General features: G+C 33.6%; 1 protein-coding gene across 5 annotated transcripts in view; it reads right to left on the bottom strand.

Annotated features, from left to right (window-relative positions):
* LOC106458618 (cullin-2-like) overlaps positions 1–15395 on the bottom strand; it is a 64675-nt gene extending 49280 nt beyond the window's left edge. Inside the window, exons 1-3 of one of the 5 annotated variants that reach the window (XM_013918142.2) lie at positions 15342–15395; positions 6807–6938; positions 2955–3057 (exon numbers count right to left, since the gene is read on the bottom strand). In XM_013918142.2, coding sequence (XP_013773596.1) covers positions 2955–3057; positions 6807–6925 — 222 coding nt within the window. In that variant the 5' untranslated portion in view covers positions 6926–6938; positions 15342–15395. The other 4 variants (XM_022384884.1, XM_022384883.1, XM_022384885.1 and 1 more) reach the window with 4 other exon arrangements.
* Positions 15396–24854: the final 9459 nt, after the last annotated feature.

Below are 24854 nucleotides of genomic sequence, written 5' to 3'. Positions count from 1 at the left end.
GTTGAGCTCCCTAATTGCTGGGCCCAGGTGGGTAAGGAAACAAGCAAGTAACATGATTTAATACAAGCTAATTAGCTAGGTAATAAAACTATGGCCATATGATTTAGAGTTGAATGAAGATGCAGGCACAAAGAAAAAAATTGTTTAAAAGATCCAGTTGCTTATTCTTACACGTGAAAACTGGTAATTGACTATAAATTAATTCTAAAAGTAGGGTACACTGAAGAACAAATGCTCTAAGTGAAAAGGTTAACATTCTAATTATTGCCCAATTGCACTTTACAACACATAAACGAGTGTATTAAATTTTATTGCACAGCTAAGTTTTAGGTAATTTTGACTTACCATTTTCAGTGTGAAATTTTCTTTTTTCATTACTTTGACCACCCAACTTTTAAGACATTTTGCTTGTATGGAGACACATATCAAGTCAGAGGAATAACATTAGCAAAGGCATTGTTCAATTGGGACCAAACAAAACTTCTATTTCATTTCCATTTAATCAAACTTTGCATCACATGTGGAGATAATTTTCTCTCCAGCTGTTGTGGCACAATTCAATCAGTGTTTTCAGTGCAAATTTTTGATTCTGCAAACTTTTTCATCTAAGATTCTTTATTAATTCTATCAATTACTTAACTAGTTTGCAACTTCCTGAAGATTCTTGAGCATAAAATAACTACTATGAGGTAATACAATACTTCTGAAATACATTTATTTCCAAAGAAAATAATAACAGTTTATTTTCATTACATCATCACTGGTCTAAGTGAATAGCTTTAACTGAAAATATTACAGACCATAACAACTTTTTCTGCTCATTCAAAGTTTCTGTCAGTCCTTATTTCAAGTCACTGAGAAAATACTGTTCAACTTGAAAGAGAGAGCATACATTTACTACTTTTTTAACAGTTGGATGCCTTGCAAAGAAAATAGAATCCTTATGTCTGGAAATAAGAATACAATACCCTTTCCATCTTCACCTATTAATTAATTTGCAATTTGTGCTATTTGTAGCCCAGATGTTAAGTTCAGTAAACCTTGGCAATCCACAATGGTAAAGTTCTCTGACATAATCTATAATTTGATTTTCTTATAATTTACTAATTTTTAATTAAAGAGAACATTTAAAGTGAAAATAAACCATACTAAAATGCAAAGCATAACTATTTTCCTTGATTTGTTTTCCAGATGGTGCATTTATAGCAATAATGTTCTGGTGTCTTTATTCACAAATTATACACATTTGTTCATTCTGGCCAGGCTCTTTGAATTTTTTTTTGTAACTTAAAGTTAGCATGATCTGTCACCTATTCAACTTCTTTTAACTAATATATCTCCTAACAAACTCTCAGGAAGTAGTTTCAGTGGTTTCAAATAAACATAACAGCCACTAAGAGAAGAAACAAACCAATTTCTGCAGCATTATGCTAATTGTTTTAAGTTTAAAAGGTTTAAACAAGCTATCCTTGCCATTAACTAAGACTGACTAACTTCAGCTAGCTTTCCCAGAAAATTGAATTTCATGGTTGTTTATCCACAGTTTGCATATTTTCTTACTTCTATCCGTGACTTATTCTAAATTAGATTCTTTTGTTGTTTTTTTTCAGGTAACTGGCAAAAATTCAAGGATTTTAAAATCTATTATCTCAGTCTTCAAATAGCATCTTCTAACAAAACAAGTATCAGAATTGTGCAATATGCCTATTAATGAACAACTGGCACTTATTTTCATGATGAATGTTTATTTTCTATAGACTGTATACCTTGGCAAAGACCAAAGTAGCAACAAAAACAGAATCAAAAGACTCAAAGCAACAGCACAAGAATCAACCAATGAAACAAACAGTAATGTTACCATCTGAAAACAAAAAACTATTGTAAACAAATAAAAGGTAGAACTCACACTTACGGGGTGGAGCTTGTTTTTTTGTCCATGCCATCGAAAACTAACATGCCAAAAAAAAATTGCATCCTATCTTCTGGAAGTTGTGTTAAAAACACTTAACTATACTTTGTTTGCACAAAATTAATAGAATCTTGCCATTTTGTCAAGATAAACACTTTTCATTGTGTAAACATTACTATATATAACTCCATGACATTTTGGCTTGAATCTGATAGTTGTGAAAATGAGGTTTCCCTGAATCATTTCCTGTTTATGATTGATGCTTTGTCACTTGCTCTATATGATTCATTTATTTGAAAGTTTTTAAGAGAATAAAAAAAAGTCAATACATATGACCAATTTTCCTTTGTTTCATTGTAGTTCAACCTAAAGAGCATCAAATATATTGTTCATTGATTTTAAGAAATACAAACTTTGTATTTTGAGTTGTTTGCATGCATGCATAAAGCATCTGTGCACTGAACACGAATATTCATCACTGAATACAGATCCACACTATATCTCATTCAAAACCAATAATAACTTATGTGGTTCACCAGTAAAACAACAATATGTCTAACATTTAGGATTGACTGGTATTGAGTTTGATTTGTAACTCATAGGATTATTGCTATGCTAAAAATTATGCTGATGGTTTTTTTAAACTGATTTTGAAAAATATTATTAGGTTAATAATTTTTAAAAAATATGCAAGGTTTAAATCATATAAGTTGCAGAACTGGACTTCATTAAAATATTTTTCATTTTTAATACTTAAATATATTTTATTAATTTGAATTCAATGTAACAGTAACACTCTCCTCCTCTGGAAAGGGTTAAGACCAATGCACTTAGTACACAAACACAGAAAAATAAATACATCTAATTAAATACTATGTTTTTTGTGTGTTTTATAAGTACTAGTGCAACAATTACTGTTCTGATTGACATATTATTTTCAATGTTGTACAACTTCACACACAAACAAACATTTATGGACATATAATAGTTCATATAACACTTTATACAGATTTATATTTGAAAAAATAATAATAATAATAATTACCTTATAGAGGTAACGTACGTGATGATCAAGGAATTGCTTAGTTTCTTGATACAATCTGTCTCCCAAGGGTTCAGGAAAAGCCACACACAGGGCATAAACATCAGTTATAAAAGTCAAGGATTTTTATATTCATCAATAGCAAATTTTTTTTATTATAATTTAAGAACAATATTTCACATAACTGATAAAAATTTCCAACTGTAGATAAATGAGTGAAAATTTGTTTTGTTTTTATTACCAGACAATAAAATGCACCTTTTGCTACAGAAACCTGGAATTAATGAAATAAAAATAAAAGACAGTTTTTTTTTTATATGTAACTATAAACTCTTTTTCTGAAGTTGAAATTATGCAAAAAAATGTAAGAAGACATAGCAACAAACCATTAACCTGGAAATTATTATATATTTACAAATTCTTTTTGGCATATACAGTACCAACAAAATTGCCTACTCAGGTACTTGCCATAAAACAGCTTCGGTAAGGAATTTTAAAATTTTTTTCCTTTCAAAAAAATAATTAATTTAAACAAACAAAAACATCAGATGGAACTTGTGATTTAGTTTGACACACTTGAAATTTCATTATACATTGCCCAATATTCAATTTTTAACATTAGGAAACAGCTGTACGACACAGATATGAATTTTTCACCTTTAAAGCAATATTTACCCATATTGAGTATGTGTCATATCCTTTGAGATTACACATTCAAACTTTTTATCACTTTATCAGACAGTTATAAATATTAAAAAAGTAATAAATAATCCATTCTAATATTAAAATATATTATGCAGGGAAGCTTATGCTATTATTCTTGAACATAAGTACCCAAAATGACTTAATCCTGATAGTATTGAAATGTATTATGCAGGGAAGCTTATGCTATTATTCTTGAACATAAGTACCCAAAATGACTTAATCCTGATAGCTAGAACTTTATTATATACTTCACTGAAACATGGAAGCTCAGAAAGTTCCACATAATTTTGAAATGGCATTTCTGGAAGTGGAAAGCAATATGTTCTTACCTGTACCATTGCTTCTATCTATCTTTACTGACAATGCCAAATGTTTAAATATTATTTTAAATATTCCCTGTATCCTACCTTTCTATTACGATCTTAAATGTATTTAGCACTAGTACTATGATATGACAGAATATGACTAGCTTATACTTACTGCAGCAGGAAACATTTGCACAAGCACTAAAGACAAGTGTAATGAAGCAGAATTAACATAAAAACATTCGAAACCTTAGAACTACAAGGAGAATGATAAATTTAATAGAAGATAAATGTACTGATTTTGAATTATGCACATTAAACAACAATTACATATTAGTAGCAACAAAAAGTGCTTAAAAGGAAGGAGCTACATATATTTAAGATCTCGGTCAGTGAGAAATACCAACAATGGGGCTATCACGCGCACTTTTTTTAAAAGTATCAAAAATAAACAGGGAAAATAAGCAATAGGTGGGGAATGGTCTAAAAAGGCAAGAGCAACTTTCAGGAATTTAAAAATCCTTTCTAGTTATGAAGAAATAAGTGAAAATGATTGGCTACTTTCCAACTTCCCAGAAATTCAAAGGAAGGATTCAGAAAGCTTTGATTTTAGCAAATATTAAAGTTATTTTAGTTCCAATGATGTTATTAATCAATTTCAATGCTTAATTAGTCAAAATTAACATGTTTCAAATTTTCTTCTAGTACAGCTTCAATCTCAATGTCCAAATCTTGTAACCAAACATTCTCTTCAGCACACATTTCCATAAGAACATCTTGTTCTGCCTCTTCCTTCTCTTTTTTTACTGGCTTTTGGATCTTTTGCACTACTCCGCGTCTACTTTGGGGGATAAGATGTCAATGTTTTCCTGTACTATATAGCTGGAGGATCACAACATAAGCACATTTCACAGCTTCCTATCTTCTATATTTATGTTCTTCACATGGTCCTGGCCTTCTTGTAACTTTGGTCATACTTGTGCTGCTCAAAAATGAAAAATTTATTTCAAAACAGCTGAATTTTTTACATACAGCAGTGTTATCTGGATTTATGGTATTTTTTCTGCACAAAAAATGATTCTGTAATTTTAATTTTTTTCCAGCAAAAAAAAACTGTAATTTGGGGTGGGTTTCTGACTGACCAGGATCTTATAATATTATTGTTTTTTAGCAAGGCCACATTGGGCTATCTGCTGTGTCCACTGAGGGGAATCAAACCCCGGATTTTAGCATTATAAGTCCGTAAACGTACCGCTATCCAACAGAGGGACAAAATATTATAGAACTGTGTAAAAAAACATAAATAGAGGTTTCATTCTTAAGCCTTTCTTTACCAGGCACGCACACACACACAATGTAAAACTAGAAAAAAAACTACTTCTTAAATTATGACAAACATAATAAATCAGCATTATATGCAATGAAAATGCCATACAGTAGGGTTTAGTAATTTTATACCTTCATAAAAAAATGGAATAAAATCAATGGGCACAGTGTCAACCTCAGTGAGCACAAGGTTCCCGGCAGCAGCAACACCAGATCACACAGTCCAATAACAGATTTTGCACTAATGGGGAGGAGAGAGAGAGAAGGATTTGCCCACCCCAAATAATTTTTTTAAAAATTAAGATTTAGCTTAGGTGCCTAACTGGTATTTGAAAAGATTAAACCACAGTTACATCAAAATTAAGAACATTCAATTTGTTTGGAATAATGCAAACAAATAGAATGTTCTTAACTTGTTTGTGCTTAAAGTTGGCACTGCATGGAATACATATTTATCAGAAAATATCGACACTTATATGCTACATACATTATTATTATGATATTAGTTATTATATATTTCTTCAGAAAATGTCCATCCATTTTTGTATTCAGGCTAACAAACATTAACGACTGCTCACAGGTTTAAACACTTACTAAGAAAAACTCTGTCTTTCGTGCAGTCTTCAGAAGTTTGGTATACCTATATGTATTATTGTATACAGAATATTTGACAGAACAACACTAGAAAGAAAGCCTGAGTAAGAGAAACTACTGACAACTGCCAGGATTAATAATTTGCTTCTAAAAAAAGTGTAACACTAAACAATTCCAAAAATTCTGTGTAAGTATCCTTACTAACAAATGTATAAAACAATTAATAGGAAACTGTACATAGCTAGATAAAAATCTATTCTTTTTAGGTTTAAAACCTATGATAATATTTTGTTTCAATTATAAGTTGTTGTATTTTTTCTATTTCTTTCCTTAAAGTTATGAGTAGATTTTATTATAACAACTAAAAGACAAATCAATTATAAATTTACCTAAGTTTCATTTTTACAGATTTCAGTGATTTTATAATAATAAGTGTAGTACAAACATAAAATCACACATGTCACAACTAATCATTACAATATGAAAAAATAATTTTAAATTACTTGTTCGTAATGACTTTGAAAAACAAAAGGGTTTACAGCAGAGTAGACATTAACAAACTTAAAAGGCTTATTACATGCACTTCTGAGCTTCGTTTTGAGCAGATAAATCTTGGATTAGTCTGATCAAAACATCAGCAATTTATTTCTCCCTTTTACAGTTACTGACCTTGGTAAAACTGAGGTTTATAAAAAATAAGAAAGCTCTGAATATTTATGGTTTAGATTTTTATAGTGCTTAATGTCAGAGCAGATTTTCTGGCTTTCTAAATACCTTATGCTCTTTTGAAACTGGTCTACTTTGCTCTCTATACATACATATATTTTAAAAATTTCTAGAAACTAAGACAAATTGTACAAACAAGTATATGCAATAACTTCTACACATAAATACTAACTTATTATGAATTACTACAAAAGGATATGTGAATCTATCATTCCAAACAGCACGTGGCACCTTTCCTAATGTGATTACCCCTTCAACAGTGTTTTTTAGCTCCCCCCATGTGATATCAAAATCAACCTTCCTTGGCTTCAAAGACATCTTTTCATTGAGCCTAAAGGTTAAAAATAAATTGCACATCACTTAGTTGAAACATCAAAAATATAATATTTAGACCAGTTATTTAGAGTAAATCAATATAAACTAGTCCTCTCAAAGATATAAAGTGCCACTACAACATTCTTGTGCATAGTGAGTGGCAGAACAAAAGCTATGTAAAATAAATATGATACTTAAGAAACAGTAGTACTATCTTATATACCTCATATGGCCAAACTCTTAAACAACTGTGCTTATTTTAGATTCTGAATATTTTAGCAAGGTACAACAAACCCAAAAGAGTACTCTAAAGTCTAATGGAAGAAGGAAAGAGGGTGGAAAAGATGAGGACCCAGCAGTCAAGTAAAATAAAGTAATTAAAAATATAAAATGTACATAAATTCCCAACAAAATGTTTGCTCTATACCACAGGTGGTATTTTATGAACAACAGGCATGCTATATATTCTCCTCATGTACTGATGATAACAGGCTCAATGAGTAAGTTTTAATAGCTTGTTTGGTAACATTTTGACTACTGACATAGATAAAAGTTAGTACATCTGACAGAAATTATGAATATCTAATCAAAGTATTATTTTTAAAATATTAACAAATAAGATTTATCTGATAATTATACAAAGTATGAATAAGAAACCATTGCAGGCTTTAACTGTGATTTTACAGCCTTCTGTAAAAATATCAAAAGAAATATCTCAAAATGGTAGACTGATAATATTTTGTTTTTTTTACAATGGTCTAGAGGAAGATTTTAAAATTGATTTGCCAGTTAATTATCAATAGGGCTACACAGTCTGCTGGAAATACATTTTGAAAAGTGACTTTCACTCAAAAAACAGTCAAAATGGGTTCAAGAGACTTTGTATGTGTGTTACTAGCCTATTTGTAAAGTTTTTTGTCAAAACTTCTGCTTTTTGGATAAGGATTTCATACTGATGCCATAAATCTAAACATTTGACAAGATGCTTCATGAGAAGTTAATTAACTGAAGTTCTGAACTTCTTATAATGGATAGCTTGTAATGTCTCATAGTAGAAGACTGTGTTTTTTGTCGGTGGATTGTAATGGCTCGAATCGTCCCTGCCCCTGCAATCAATATGAGTGGACAGAGGTTACATGTGTGAAGCATAGTCCTGTGTAACCTAGCTCTTATATTATTGCTTTTTGTAGTATTTAAAGCCACGTTCTCTCCTACTAGGTATGTTTTGCTAACATCAAGATTTTTGCTGATATTTTGAAAACTTTTAGAATAAAACTTTGGATATAATGTAACATAACTTGGATTGAGCTTTTAGACTTCTCTAAGTATTTCATTTTTAACTCAGTGTGATATTTAGTTTTGTTTTACATTTTATTTTTGGTTTGTTTAGTATTTTAGCTCAACTGACAACAGGTGCGAGCTCACCATAGATTAATTAAAAATAGCTCACTAAAGTTCTCAACAGTTTTCTCTCTCTCACAAGCACAATACACCCACAATAAACATTTACCCTTATATGGACTTTTGTCAGTAACTGTTGTGTGCTAATACAGTTATACTGATACAATATGCATATATTTTTATTTATCACAAAATTCTACTCTGATAGTTCAATATCTGAATATACATTACATGCTTCATTTTCTTTACACTGTTGCATCATCGAGATCATGTGATTCTCACGCCCTCTACTTTCTAGAACTATCCTGTACTTTGGCAAATGCTCTAGTATTTACTAGATAGGGTAGTCTGGTATATATATAAGAGGGTGACAACGTGACGCGATAATGTAGTGTGTGTAGATAGTGAGTAATTGAACTGCAGTCAGAAGTATTGTAGACGTTCGTTGATATAGCGTTTGTTTTAGCGCGATTGTTGAAAATAAGTGTATCGTAAAGTTGTATTCGGAAAGAATAAACCAGTTTTATTAAGGAAGGACTTGTGTCGCTAAAGTTTTGTCGGAACGAAGTTACGGAAAGTTAATTAACAAACGGAGACATAACAACACCATCTCAAAAAATAATGTGAAAGAGTATAGTATATTATTTTGTCAACAGTTATACCTAATGTAATTGTATTTTCATATAAATTATCTTTGATGCAATATGCAAGTAATTTGGTAGTTTTTATTTCTACAAGTAAAACCTGCAAGTTTGTATTCCTCAATGAAGGTTTTAAACTTTACTGCAAACATATTTCTCATGTTTCATAAATTCTAAGTCTTGTTTAAAATCATTTAACAGTTAAGCCCACCAAATTTACATGGAAAATACATAGCTTAAATTTTAGATGTGTAGTATCAAGACATATTAGATGTTTTATACCTCATTATTTAATATAAACATTTTCAAAAATGTCTTACATACAGTGTATGTTGTTTAACATAAAACATTGGTCAAGAAAATAGCAAGGTTTTTTCATCCTAGTCACCTATTTTCTGAATCACTCACTTGTAGTATCATATGCACTTTCTCGTGGTAAAGATTTCTTTAAAAATGAACATAGTGTGTAAAGGAAACAGCAATGATTTCCACTGGCAGGTCAGGTGGTACCTTGAGGTACAAACCTCCATTACTTTTCAATTGGAGTGACCAACAGTGACATGGGTTATGCACATGTCCTGAGAAGAATGACACCATTATTTCATGTGTATAATACTATGTTTTCTTAGTCTGGAACAGTTCTTCACATAGTTCTACAGTATTTCCCCATAGAGAGCTCTCAAATTTTCAGTAAAGGCATAGTCTTTAAGTTAATACATTGAGTTTTTATTGTTTCATGTGTTAAACAGAAATTTTCACATAATTTTCTTTGTGTCGAGTTTGTTTTTTGCTCACAACTCAATCAAAAGTCAAAAAATGCATAACTATTTCTGTCAAACCTCTTGTTATTCTGCTCAACCTACCCAATTACTCAAAAAGAAATTGGTGAAATCTAAGAATACCACAACTGTAACAGCACTAGGGCTGGGTTGGAGTAATACATTTATCAAGTCATATGGAAGCCATGGGCTAGAACTAGAACTCACAGGATATATATGTGTGTGTACAAATCTTGAAGGAATCATGTAAAGAAGCAGATATTACATTTAGTTGATCAAGGATTTATCTGCTGATGGAAATCTCACAGTGTTAACATTACAACTCAATACTCAAAACATTAATTTGCTTATAATAATAATAATAATTTCTAAACTTGAAACACCTGCCATCATCAAATATTTCAGAAAACTATATAATGGCATGAATGAAAATTACTGCTGATACTAGCATCCTGGTATCAATTCATAAACCCTAGCCTCAGAAAACTAATGTGAGATGAAGTTCCAGTTTCAAACCATAGTTAAGGCAGATTTCTTAACACAATGATTTATTATATTAGCATCAATGTTCCTTCCACTCGGACTAAACCTATATACAAATTTAATGCGCACCGATTCATTATTTTGATGCCCAATTAGTGGTTCTAAAAGCAATCTGGACTGAGTGCATGGTAAATCAAGCCATCTATGTTTGTCATACATGTTTGTCTCAGAAGTTCTCTTAATGTACTGTATGTGTATGTTTTCAATTTAAGTTTGGCACCTTATACACGTTGTCAGCTAGAAGAGGCAAGATTGAGGTAACTGGACTGTGTTGTTTTTAGAATTTTGTTCAAAGCTATACATAGACTAAATTTGCATAGCTTTCTCTAATTTTGAACTGATAAAGAAGAGGGAAGGCCACTTGTCAACACACACACACACACATTACACCACAAACTCTTGGGTTCTCGTGTCTGACATATTGTGGAATATGACCATCACTCTCATACATTTGCATAGCTCCAAACTGTGGAGCAAGGTTTGGTGGCAGTGAGATACAAACCATGAATCCTCTAATTCACAGTCTGGACATGCTAACCACTAAGCCATACCCATCCAATCATGATGTCAGCTTATAGATGAGTCTTGAGTGAGCGGAGGAATGTCACAGTGCGTATACTAATCAGAGCGAGTAAGTTGCTTGAGAGTTGGCCCTTCTACCTAATAATTTAAGCCAAGAGTTCTTAGTTTAAGTTTTGATAGTGGTAAGTTCCTTAAGATTCCTTTTTTTAAATATAATTTTGATACTTGAACAAAAATACTGACATGTTATATATCTATAATACTTCAGTGTATCATATTGTAAGAATGTCTTTACTATGTAAGTTAATACATCAATTTATACAGTATATGTAATACATAAGTTTATTACCTTAATTTAGACATAGCAGATAACCAGAAAAGATTCAAATAATAATTTCATAGGGCATTATTTTTTAATGGATATAATTAGTCAATAGAAGGTATATCAAGTCAGACTACTAATCTTGATGCTGACCTTTTTTAGCCACAAGCATTTCCACCCTATAATTACAATACTTATATAACCTCATAAAATTTAGCTACACTTTCCTAATATCTTACTTATAGAGAAATGGCACAAAAAAAAGTCATCTTTATATCCACTTCTATTGTAAAAAAGGTATGAAATTTATGGTCAGACGTAAGATAGCAAAGCATTTGAAAACTTAAAATTTCATACAATTTGTATAATGGTTTTTAAGAAAAGTAATATAATAAATATCACTTCATTTCGCATACTTTGACTTCCAAAAAGCCTTGGGTATGGTGCTACAAAAAAAAAAAAAGAGCGATTAACATGCAAGCTATATGCTTAAGCAAAATAGTAAGTGAATAGAAAATTACCTTAGTGACAAAACAAAGAAGTGATAAATGGATGTTACTCTGAATGTGAATATGTAAATGGCCATTCTCTGCATTCTTGCACAGAATGAGCAAAAGACATCTAAAAATAAATTCTAAGCAATTCATTATAACGTGAGGTATGCACATGTTCAAATGTTAAAATATTCCAATATCTAATTGTCAGATTAGCTTACTGAAAAAAAGTTTGAGTTTGTTTTTGTGCAGTTACTTAGACGATGGAGAAAGGAGTAAGAAGTGAGTAAAGACAGATAAAAAGAAAATCTAAATATTAATGTTTTGTTTATGAAGGAAGAGAAGAAAATGAAGGGTTCACTGTGGTGAGCAATGAAAACCATAATATCAAAGCAAATCTATTCGAGGCACCAGAAATTCCATTAAACAGATTTGAGTTTTTGGTAAATCACAATGGAAAGAAAGATCCAGAAATAGGGGTTTCTCTAATTAAGTACTATGTAAGATTTGTATTTAACGAAAAGTGAAATTTATTTGTTCATTCTGAAGACTGTCTAAATTATCTGTAAAAGAAAATTTGTTTTGTACAGCAATGGCAGGTAAAGTAGGCTACATATTTGTTTACCAAAAATAAAAGATTAATTTTGTTACGGAGATGATGACTAGTTTTGTTGATAGCACTACAGAAGATGCTCTTTTTGTGACACATGTTGGAACAAGTGATATTAATAAGGGTAGATCTGAAGAGCTATTATGCAAATGCAAAGAGCTTGAACAATAAGAACAACAAACTCTTCAAGAAATTCCTCTTGTAAGGACCATTTACGAAATTTTAAACATTAAAGATTTTGTGTTCAGGAAGGAATGTGAATGGATGCACAAACTGGTTAGTTCAGTGAAGCAGACTGAAGTATTCAGCATTGATGCTTTAACTAAGAAAATCACATTGGAAGGGTTTGAAGAAAAAATAGTTAATTAAACTGAAGGTAACTGGATGAGAGAAAGCAAAAAGTTATTAATGAAATCTAGTTAAACTGGACCTTTTCCATATTTGAATTATTAACATTGATAAGGGCATAATTAGTAAATCAGCAAAGTATTCTAATTGCATTACACTCTAGATGTATTGAAAATGTTGATGTACTAGAGAATGACCTGGATCAAGTGGTAAGTTGGACAATTATCTGCAAGGTCATGCATTTGAATTATTATAATTTGGAAAAGACGTGTAAGGTAAATTCCCACTCAACAGCATGGCTCAAGAAAAGGCTCTTGGCATAGTGGTAGATAAGTCACTCAGGTCATCAAGGCAGTAGACTGTTGCTACATATATTAGTGTAGTTAATAGAATTTCAGGGTGTATTTACATATTCAGGTGTTTTCATAGGACAGGGGAGAAGCTTCTACGTAAACACAAAATCCTACTCCTCACCCCCACCCCTAATTTTTTTTTCTTCTTTTTTTACAAATTTGAGGATTTTTTTTCTAAATGATAACTTTTGGTGTAAAAGTTTACAATTTTAGACAGTGACATGTTTACAGGCCAAGCAAATCAAGCACTGCTTAGCTAATTAAAATTGGTTTTCAATCTAATAATGTAATGATTCTGTATTTCTATAATTGAAATTAAAAATCTTGACTTTCAAATGTTCGAAACTGTCCCTCATAGAATGAAAAAGTTTAATCTTCAACAGAATCACAACCAAAACTTCCCCTCTATCATCAACTTTAACAGCAAATGTTGAGGATGAAACATGAATCCCTGTACATTCAAGCAAAGCAGCAATACAATCTGCTTTACTGTTGTCATGGAAACAAAACACCATTAGGCCAAGTAACAAATAAAAACCTTACCTGATCAGTCACAAATAAAGCTTTTCTCGAGGAGCATGGTTTGATTTGTTTAATGTATATTCAACACACTTTGAGTGAATTACACTTTTCTTTATGGATGTCAATTGCTGATTATGTATTATTCTAATACATTTATCATTTAAAACAATTATAAAAGATGCATTTAACTAATTATTATTATTGAGCTCCATTTTATTTTTTAAACAACTGCTCACAATAGATGTTGTAGTTTTGGTTCAACTCACTGACCCATGCCATATCCCCCACCTCCAACCCCCCTGTGTATCATTGCTTTCTCCATCATGTTGTTCACTGCACATTACTGCTTGTTGAAGAAACTTACAGATGCAAATCAAGAGGTAACTATCTCTCCACACATATCACTAATTAGGCCTCACTTGGAATACTGCATACTGGTTTGGCTATCTCATCCAAGAAAGGATACTGTCTTACTGAAAAAGAGTTCAGAGGAGGGCTACTGGGATAATTCCAAGGAGGGAAGGGTTATCTTACAAAAACAGCTTAAGATCTTTCTTTTTCATGAGTAAGAGGTGAACTTACTTAAGTTTATAATATCATCCGAAGATCAACAGAATAAAGTTCAACTCTGAAGACAATAGTAAAAAAAAAAAAATTTAAAACAGAGACTAGGATCCAGTTGAAATCACTATACTTTTCTAACAGGGTAATTAACTTATCGTACAAGTTGCCATTGCCAGGAGTTCAAGGTGGCACCTTGCAAGTTTAATAGTAGTAGAGTGCAGGAACAACCTTGAAGAACCAAAAGGTCCCTCATTGTCCATATGTTGGCCATTTGGGTGTGTGAAGAGGTGACCTCAAGGCTCTATGTATCAAATGGCCATCAACATGTAGGTTCAACACATTAAATCATGCTCCAAACCATTACATAAAAAAAAAAAGAGAAATATTAAAATACGTTTTTTTGTTGTTGTTTTTTTTGTAAAATATTCCTAGCTTTTCATTATTATATAATGGTTCACTGACCTTGTGAAAAATATTTTGATATATTTAATGATTTTAAATTTATTATTTATGATTATATTTACCATACTTGTTTATTTATATTTTGATATATTTCCATACAACAGTACAATTTTTTATTTCAAATGAATTAAGCAATATTGAAACAAGCATGGTAATTATTATTATTATTAATAGTATGACATAGATCAAATTAAGATTATAACTTATAAGAAAGCAGATTATTCTTTGGTAATAATAAGATAGTAAAATACTTAATTTATATGATAAACGCACTTGGTCAAAGTTCTAACTGTTACTGTTATTAAAAAGACAGGTTAAGTTTAGTATCCTCTTTCAGATAATAATATTACAACACATTAATTTTGTAAATTAAAAATAGTAAATTTTCAAATCCATATTTATACCATAGCGACTTTTATAATTCAATTTCAATAAAGGACAAAACCCTACGGTAAAATTAATGTCAGTGTCACCTCATCCGCCCAATCTAAGTTAACCACTAATACCTTAGCAAGTTATATACTGTTTGTTACATCGGTTGTAAATTAGATTGTAAGATCTAACGTTAGAAAACTCGAGAAAAGCTAAGAAATTCGGGTACTACCTTTAAATAATTTAAATACAATTTTGAGAATACTAAGGCAAGCTTTTTGAATTTTTCTCTCACACATATTTATTATTACAAATACAATACAAAGATTAAAAGCATATGCAAGATTTTATTTGTCTCTATACCTAAAATATTGTTTAAAATTTTAGCATCATACGGATCCAATATTAAAACCGTAATCAAAACTCCCATGAACCTTTAAAGCTAAAATTGTTGAGTTCTAAACTAATAAACAAGCGAAATTTTACCTTCTGTAATTGAAGCCTAAAAGTTGCACGTCCAATATAACATGCAAAACTGGCATCCCTCTATTAATGGTATAATAAATTACTTCAAAAATAAAATAAAGTACTACTTAAAATTATTATTCATTAGTTTGAGAAACAAGTAAATATTTTGAAGAAATTTATAATTGATTAATTGAAATATATATATTGCATGCTATTGTGTCTACTTATTGTATAAACACACTTCAAAGCTCATGGTATTACTGTTAATATTATGTCAACTTTAAATATGTGGGATGGGTGTTGGCCCTGTGCTAAAGTTCTATAATCTATATTTTGGAGCTGGTGAGCCGTGTGCGTTATAAGAGTGACGGTTAATACCTTAGCAAGTAGAAAATCAGGTAGTCAGTTGGGCCAAATTCAAAGTTAAGAAGACTGGCACTAAGATACTGGCTGCCTGTGTAGATTGTCTGTGCCATTTGCACAGGAAGGTATACCTGGCAATTGCCTCTGCAGATTGGGAGGATATCTTGTTCAATAAGCTGCTTGGTAGGTTTCCCAATGACCTTACATGACATCACCTGGGAGTGAGGAACATCATCACTCTTAAACTCCTGTTGGATGCAGCACAAATAGCTCATTAGATAGCTTTGTGGTCAGCAACAAATTTTGTGGCACTGTAAAAAGAACTGACTGTTCTATGCAGCACAACAAAGATAGTAGAGCTATCAGTTCCCGCCAATGGCTCAGCAGATGCTGACTAACTCACAATATCAGCGTTTTACCGAAAAGCAAAATAGACAAGGATATTGACGTTGGCCATTATATCAGCATGTCTGTGAAGAACAGTAAAAAAGTGGTAGATGAAATGTTTTGGAAAATATACGAAGCCCAATTTGGGCTTGGCCACCAGCTTGGGAGAGCACAACAGGCAGCTTGAATCAAACTATTTAGTAATCAGCTCAGCTCTGTCACGCCTGGGTGTTGTTAGGTTTGTGGTGATAAGAGTGCAAGGATGAAAGGTAAATCCCTTGTTGACACAGGAGTAGAATAAACCTTAATATACCTCACAATTTTTCAAGCCGTCTGAGTGAGACCACCATTGGAGTCAGTCAGTAAATATAGACTTTGTTATGATGAATGACGAGGCTAAATGTTAGAAGAAAGATAAATCTCTGGCTTAGTTTCTTAGTCTAGGACGTAGTGCCCACAGAATGAGAATGGTTCTTTATGATTTGGGATAGGCATTATCGGGAAGAACATACTGTGAATTTTGACAGTCAGAATTACCCATTCAATAGATGAGCCGATGTTCTCCGGGAAAGTCATCCAATGCTGCCCATATAAAGCCCAAGAACAGAATAATGCATGAGTGTATGAAGTTAAGGGAATAATATTACCTTCATGTATGCAAATGGTATTCCATTGTATAATATGGACAAGGTCTAATATGTTGTTGCCATGCAGTCTGCTTATAGAAGCCATAGATGAAATAAACTGTTTACTGCCCAAAAGCAGGCAGCGTTAGATCAGGCAGTTCTGGCTTTACCTTGTAAATATGGATGATTGTCTATCCAGATGGAGCTTATAATGGTCATAAGTATGGTAAGTGAAGGTAGAAGTAATCAATGCCAGTAGTAATGCTAAGGTTACATTCACTGCACAATGAGCGAGAGCAAACGCGAGGCTACCAACACACTTGAAGGTGTTGGTTGATGATTGTGCTGACAGTATGGACCCAACACGGCAAAAGAAACTTAATGACATATTAGACAAATACGCTGATCTGTTTATGAGCATATATGGCCAATTGGGATAAACAATGGTGACTCAGCACCATATATTCACAGTTAATAGATGTCTCATAAATTAACAACCAAACCAACATCCTTGGACCACTAGGTAGGTTGCAAGCACTGAAATGCAGTAAATTTTGCACGACAGTCTTACAGCCTTCAGAAAGTGTTTGGTCATCTCCAGTTGGAAAAAGGAAGGTTTTACATTGACTTCTGGTTGGCGAATAAGGTAACTCATGTTAATGCCTTTCTTTTACAGATGAATGGCTGGATGTTCTAGAAGACTCCACCTAGTGTAAAATATTGGTTTTGGTATATGGATATTGGCGAATCGAGCTTGACATTGAGAGCAGATATAAGTTTTCTTTTAGCACAAGAAATGGTATCTATTAATTCCATGTCATGTCATTCAGTCTGTGTAATGCACAAGCTGCATTATTGCAGCTAAAAAAGCTAAATTTCAAGGGACTGGAATAGGAGAGATTCCTAATTGCTGATATGTTTTGATGTTTGGACACACAATTGAGTCTGCATCCGAGGACCTGAAGATGATATTATAGCACATACAAAAGGCAAGCTTGAAATTGAAACCAGGGAAATGTTTGCTCCTGTGAATGGAAGTGGAATTTCTCAGTCAAATTGTAGAGGAGAGATAGAGTTTCGATGGATTTAGCTAAAATAACTATGGTGAGAGATTGTCATTGTCCCTAAAGAAGCGAGAAGTCCACACATTCCCTGGTTTAGCATCATGCTTTAGACAATTTGGGGTTAATTTCTCAAAAATAGCAGCACCAATCTCAGTTTTTATAAAATTTGAAGTGCATTTTGGATGAAGCATGGAATGTCATCAGCCATTTTGATTTCTAAAGCTCCATGGCTTGGGGATTAGGGCGCTCGACTCGCAATCTGAGGGTCTTGGATTTAAATTCCCATCACAAAACCAGTTGTTATGGTGTATAATGTGATGATCAATCCCACTATTCGTTGGTAAAGAATAATCCAAGAGTTGGTGATGGGTGATGTTGACTAGATGCTTTCCCTCTAGTTAATCATTTCTAAATTAGGGATGACTATCACAGATAGCCCTCGTGTAGCTTTGCAGGAAATTCAAAACAAACAATCCCGAACTTTGCTATCTCCATTAGGACTGTAAGTTTCACCAGCAAAAAAGAAGTAATAGCAGTTTTATTGGCATTGCAGAATGGAGTGGAACATCTAATCACATATGCTAGTAATATGTTCACATCTCCCAAATACAGATATCATGGAACAAAGAAAATGCTGCTTGCTGTAACTGTCTTCATAAAACATTATTGGTAGGGAGATCACCATCTGGGTAGACCATGTTTTGCTGAAATTGTAATAAACTTTAAAAAAACAGAAAGAATGATAGCACATTGTGTAATGACATTGCAATAATTTGACTTTGTCATTGTTCATCGCCCAGGCCCAGTACACGGAAACACAGGTGGACTATCTCACCACATGGTGAGACCTTGTCTGCTTGTGGAATGTCCTAATCCTGGTTTATGCCCATACTGAGAGCTGGTCATGAGGTAAATGACTCCATTGAAGGATGGATACCGAAGTTAATGCTTTTGGGAGAAGCATGGGTTAAGCCAGACAGTACTAATAGAAACATTTAGCACCGATACATGTAACCTGTGGCACCTCTACAAACAGTTGGTGCAAGAAGGTGTGCTGTATCATGGCTATCAACCCACAAGGTATGGTGCACAGACAATGCTGCAACCAGTGGTCCCCATAACTCTGCAGCATGAAATACTCCAGAATTTGCACAACACAAAGACTGGAATGCACCAAAATGTAACCTGCTCTTATGCTTGAAAGTAAGTTGAGATATGTAACACTGGTATGAGTGCTGTACAGTGTGTGTCGCCCAGATAAAATAACTCACTGAATAAACTCCAAAAGCGAATTGTTTGGTTTCCTCTGCAGGAGATAATTCTGGAGTCAGCATCAATTAAGAAAGTAGGAAACGCAAATACCCTTTAACAAAGAAAACCCCACACTTTTCCTTACCCCTCTGTTTCAAATATTTTGTGCCAGTTCATCCCTAATTGTTACTGTTTTCTGTTTAGAGTCGTTTGAATATGCTTATGTAAATGAATCCAGTTGTTGATAACAATGGTATAGCATACCTTTCTACACTTATAGATGCTTTACATGTGTCACAGGGTATGTGCAACTGTGCTACACTCCTCAGCCTGTACTGGCCATGTTTCATCATGCTACATGATGAGGAGCATTCATGCCAGTTCTCGCGCCACTTAAGTTGCTCTACCTGGAGCTTCTGAAGGGTTAGTCACAGTATTAAATCATTAGTGGGATTCACTACTATAAAATTTGACATCAGTAATATAAATAGCTTTAACCCTACGCTGTGTTCATGACTAGGATCTGAACCTTCATGAAACGGACAAACCATTAGCATTTCTGTGTTGTGGACCCAGAGAATAAAATATATACTCATACTCCTGTGTGTTGTTATATAATGTACAATTGCCCCTCCCATATTTTTAAATGTATAAGCTACTTCAGTGATATATGATGCACCTGAATGGTGAATTTCTACCATACTACCATACACTATCACATATTCCACTTCATTCTGCAACTGTGATAACACCGCCCTAATTGCACTATCATAAGCATCAGTATCCAACAAGAACTCACAGTTCTTCCATAGATAGGCCAGCAATGGAACTTTCACTAAAGTGTGCTTTAGGAACAGGAATCTTGGAGAAGTTAGTCACAAAGCATTAGTAATACAACATTAAACCAAGAAACTGTGGACTTTTAATATAGTCACAAGTTGAGGCTAGCCTCAAACTATTGCGTTCTTCACATGATCAACAAAGACTGATCTTCTCACAATATGACTGAGAAATTCCATCTATGTGCACAGAAGTGCACACTTTCCTGGCTTCAACTTTAAGCCTGACAATCTCAGCATCAAAATTGAATATGCAGCAAACAACAAGACTTTGCTGGCATAAACAGGAATCCTTCCCATTTTAATCCATTCAATATAAGCTCCATTGATCTCTCAAAAATAGTGGCTGCAATATACAGACCAAATGGCATAATGCAAAACTCATTCAAGCCATCTCGAGTGTTTAAAGTTATGTTAGGTATGCTCTTGTCATCCAGTTCGACTTACTAGTATACAGATGTCAGGTATAAGGTGCTTTCCAATACACTCACACATTAATTTTGCAGGATTGGTAAGGCTTCAACGTGAATTACCGCTTTCACCCATCTGAAATCAACACAAAGCCTAGTCATACTCTCCTTCTTCTTGACGATCACTACTGGAGAAAACCACAATACCTGAATGCTGTATGATTGTCTTATCTAATATCCACTGTATTTTTATACTGGCTACATCTATATTGTTCCATAGAAACATGTGTAGCAGTTGTTTAATGAGATGTGCTTCACCTATATCTATGACATATGCAGTTATTTTTGTTTGAACTCACCAGTCTTCTGGCCGTATAAATACATCAGCAAATTCAGCCAACAGGTCACTAAGTTTTAAGTTTCGGTTACTGTGTTGGATCGAAATTGTTTGCACAATTAACAACCACCAGTCTCAGAGTCGTTGGCGGCGAAGTATTCGAATTCAGACATGGCACAATAGAAGTAACACGAGTGATGTTGCTAGGTTTGATTATCTCCACTTCACTTGTCATTCCAATGGTCATTGTAGTGGGGAGCTGGATAACTAACTGCCCATAATTACAGAACAACACTGGAACTTCATCCCGCCTCAGATAGATCACTGTCCAAGCTAATGCTTCTTGCTTTCTCGAAAGAAAACAGTGCATTTCATCCATTGGCTCTATAGCTATATTACAGGGTGAAAATACACTAAACCTTGTGTACACAGAGGTAGTGTGACTCCCTACACATCATAAGCCCATGAATTTCATTGTTCCTGACACAATCTGAATGGTGTCTCCATGGTAATGCAGCTCACCTTTTGACCAGGCAAAACTGACAAAATACTTTTTACAGTACATTGTTCCTGAGGATACTAATACAGAAGCCATGTTTGATAATCGTAACCTTCATTCAGTGGTTTGCATGACCTAGATGTAGTCAGAGAAAGTCCTCTTCAGTTAACATATATTATATCACCATTCACCAGAATTAAGTCAGTGTTAACTGAACAGAGTAGTGAGACAAACCAGTGTTCTCAGAGCTCCAGAATAAACCACGAAATATATCTCTCATCCTTGTATCTTTATGGGTAGATATCAAGTTCCACCCAGTCCTCAGAATTTGATTGGCTAGCAAATCTATTAGTGCAATGATGACAAGGGATGGATCACCTAAACTCCGAACCTGGTATTGCATTGTCTGTTCCTAAGTCCAGATATTCCAGTCAATGGCTTACCTGAAATGGTCCGGGCCCTCTTTTGCCACACCCTTAAACATAGGGGTTGTGATAATTTTGTCTCTATCACAGTTACCTGTGGGTTTTGCATAAGTCTCTCAAACACAAACTCTTGGTCAACACTCGGCAGAGATGTCCTAAACTTTGAGGTGTGATGGAGTGGGTTGGTGCAGAAGAATTTATATCACTGCCCTTGGGTTACAGAATGGTGAGTTACCAGAAGTAGTTACTCCTTTGGCTCTGCAAGAACCCAGGCTTCACCGTAGCATTTGGATGCCCTGGCAGTATACATTCTATCACACAGAGGCTCACTACTGCCCCATGGATCTCCACCTTCACCATTCTGTTCTCACCACTGATGAAACAGACTATGGTTGGCAAATCCCTTAGTGTCCTGTGGAGACTACTCTGTCTAGTCTCAGATTCATCAGGTGAAGCACCAACATGATGATCCTCACTCATCTATATCTCCTGTGGATTGAGTTTAAACCTTAGGGAAGAGCATAATCAGCCATTGTAGGTATACCAGATTCTGACATTTCTCCTTCCTGTCAAGGACCTTTGCAAAATCGGGAAGTGTTGAACATCCGGAAGCGGACTTCCCCTAGACCGACAACTCTCTTTGATATCCTCTGAGGACTTACAGTGCTAGAAACCGGGTTTTGATACTTGGGGTGGGCAGAGCACAGATAGCCCATTGTGTGGCTTTGTGCATAACTACAAACTAAACTAAACTTTGATATCCTTATGCCCTTAGTGTTTAGCTTTTTCTCCTGGTTAAGTCCTTTGATCCATGAAAAATGCGATTTCCTCAAATACAAAGCTTCAACTTAATAATGTAAGAGTTCAGAAGAATACAGGCAAATACACTCATCAGGAGAAAAACAGACACTCCACAGAAACAAATCCTGTAATCAGGAGCCAAATTTTCTCCTCCCTACTTGCTTTATAGTTTTCTTAGGCTCACTGGTTTCCCTGTGAGTAATTGGGAAGGAACCATAGGATAACAGTAGATTCAATGGAATTTGTTTTGCTGTGTAAGATATTAATTCCTCAAACTCCATTTGGTTGAAATAAAATAACGAGACTGGACACAATACACAACTTAGTGAAAAATTCTTTATTTCAATAAAGCAACAATGGAAGTTTTAAGATACGTGTTTCATGTGGCGCCTGTTACAAAAGGTTCTCTAAATCTGTTAAAATCTGTATTATCTATTTCTGTTAAAATCTGTATTATCTATCTCTGTTAAAAGCTGTATCTATTTTTAATTAAATTTTATAACATCTCAGTTTTAAATTTTGTTCCAACCTGAGAAAACAAGGCAACATATATACGAAAAATAAAAATGCCATTCTTCTCTAGGCAAAGGGCTATCCACATGACGGATGGTCATGCTCACTACAAAATAAGGCTTGTTGTATCGTTGAGGAATCACTTCACATGTCAGTAGAAAACATCACTGTATTTTCATACAGTGCTCCAATTTGCAGGAATATTTCCTACAAGACAGTACAGGTTAAGTAATCCAACTGAGTATTTAACTAAGACAAGAAAGATTAAATGGTTCCCTTGACCAATATACTATATTAAATTACATATACAATATATAGATAAATGCAATTTTCTACATCAAATAAGGGGTAGGAAACATACAGTGTGCCTACATACCACAAGTACATTGATAACCTTCAGCTGCAAAAAGTAACTGCAATAATTAGTTTCATGAGGTAATCTATATTTCTGACCTGACTGTGTTTTAGAAGAGAGATTGTTCAAAATAGAACTATATTTGTCTGTATGGACAAGATAACCATATAACTCAGACAGGTAACAAACGCATAGGGCACTGTGACAGCATTACACTTTTTATATTGAAAGTATTCTCGCCATTAGAACATGTTAAGATTTTATAAAATTCAGCTATAAAGGAAAAAACTAACCACTAAATATCTTTACAAAAAAGATCAATGCTTTTATAGTGCATGTGTTTCCCAAATTACGTTATCATCCCACAAGTAGATATATGGAGTATGTAACTTCCAGTTATTTCTAAATGTGTATTCAACCATTGTTAATAGAAAACACAGATCAAAATAATTTTCCAGTGACACCTTCCTTGGGAGAGTATAGAAATACCACAGATAATCCCCCTTGACAATTTATAACTAACACAAACAGTAATGTCGTTACAGCTCAGAACTGGTTTCTTTAAACATTTCAATCTACATGCATGCTAGACATATTTAAGTGTAAACAATTTTGATTAACTAAATTGTCCACTTATTAAGCTAAAATAGAAAGAAATCATGGTACATTTAATACCACACTAAATTAAAATTATCTCTCTCAAAATCCTAAGGGCTCTTTAATTAATACTTTATTTACATTTATCATATAGTACAGTACTTGCACAGAAAACAAATTGAGCAGAAGGATTTCTCATCTAATACTTTTAGAATATGACAGTTTCAGAAGCTGCTTGTGACTATCATTAAAATAACTGTTAAGCACCTATTTCACAGTCAAATCTAATGTAACATACTACTTTGTAACACACACTTGTCCCTGTGTTGTATGCTATACCACCATGTGGAGTAGCAATTTCGAATCATGCCTGATCTTAGATGTCACTTCTTCAAAATAGTTTTCATTACAAAACATTAGTACTGTCAATTATAAGCAGCACCCTGATGCAACTTGTACACATCAGCACAGGTTCAAAAGCGACCCAATCTAGATTTTTACTTTTTTGAAAACAGTTGTTACTTATACCTTAATACAGTCAGCAATATTCTTAATATTGACACTTGTATCTTGTGCAACAACAGTTTAGTACTTGACAAAATGGTGCAATTAGATCAAAGTGATGCTGCATTTGACCTGGATTCTATTGGTCAAACAGCCACATGTGTTATAGAAGGCTGCTAATCTGACCAAAACTGGTATGTGTGTGCACAAGAAAATTCCTAGATGCTTGATTTATACAATTTCACGACCAATGAGCAAATGTTGGTAACTATGAAAATAGCCCATTGTACAGCATGTAACCAAGACAAGAAACATTAAGTGGTCCCCTTTAGAGGTGGAACTAATGCAGGGCACATGTTGCAACACCATGAGGCCCACAATGCCTGGGGCCTGGTCTGGTCTTATCTTCTGAAAAAAGGGGCCCAGATTATTTCTTTGCCCTGGGACTCCTAAGCTGCTTGTTCCACCACTTGACCAATGTTCTATATTAAGACTACGCACACAATATACAGATAAATATTATTTTCTACATTAAATAATGTGCAGGAAACACACAGTAT

The sequence above is a fragment of the Limulus polyphemus genome, unplaced genomic scaffold, assembly GCF_000517525.1.
Source record: "Limulus polyphemus unplaced genomic scaffold, Limulus_polyphemus-2.1.2 Scaffold493, whole genome shotgun sequence".
In the NCBI taxonomy this organism is placed as follows: domain Eukaryota; kingdom Metazoa; phylum Arthropoda; class Merostomata; order Xiphosura; family Limulidae; genus Limulus; species Limulus polyphemus.
This window is presented reverse-complemented; position numbering and strand designations above follow the sequence as displayed.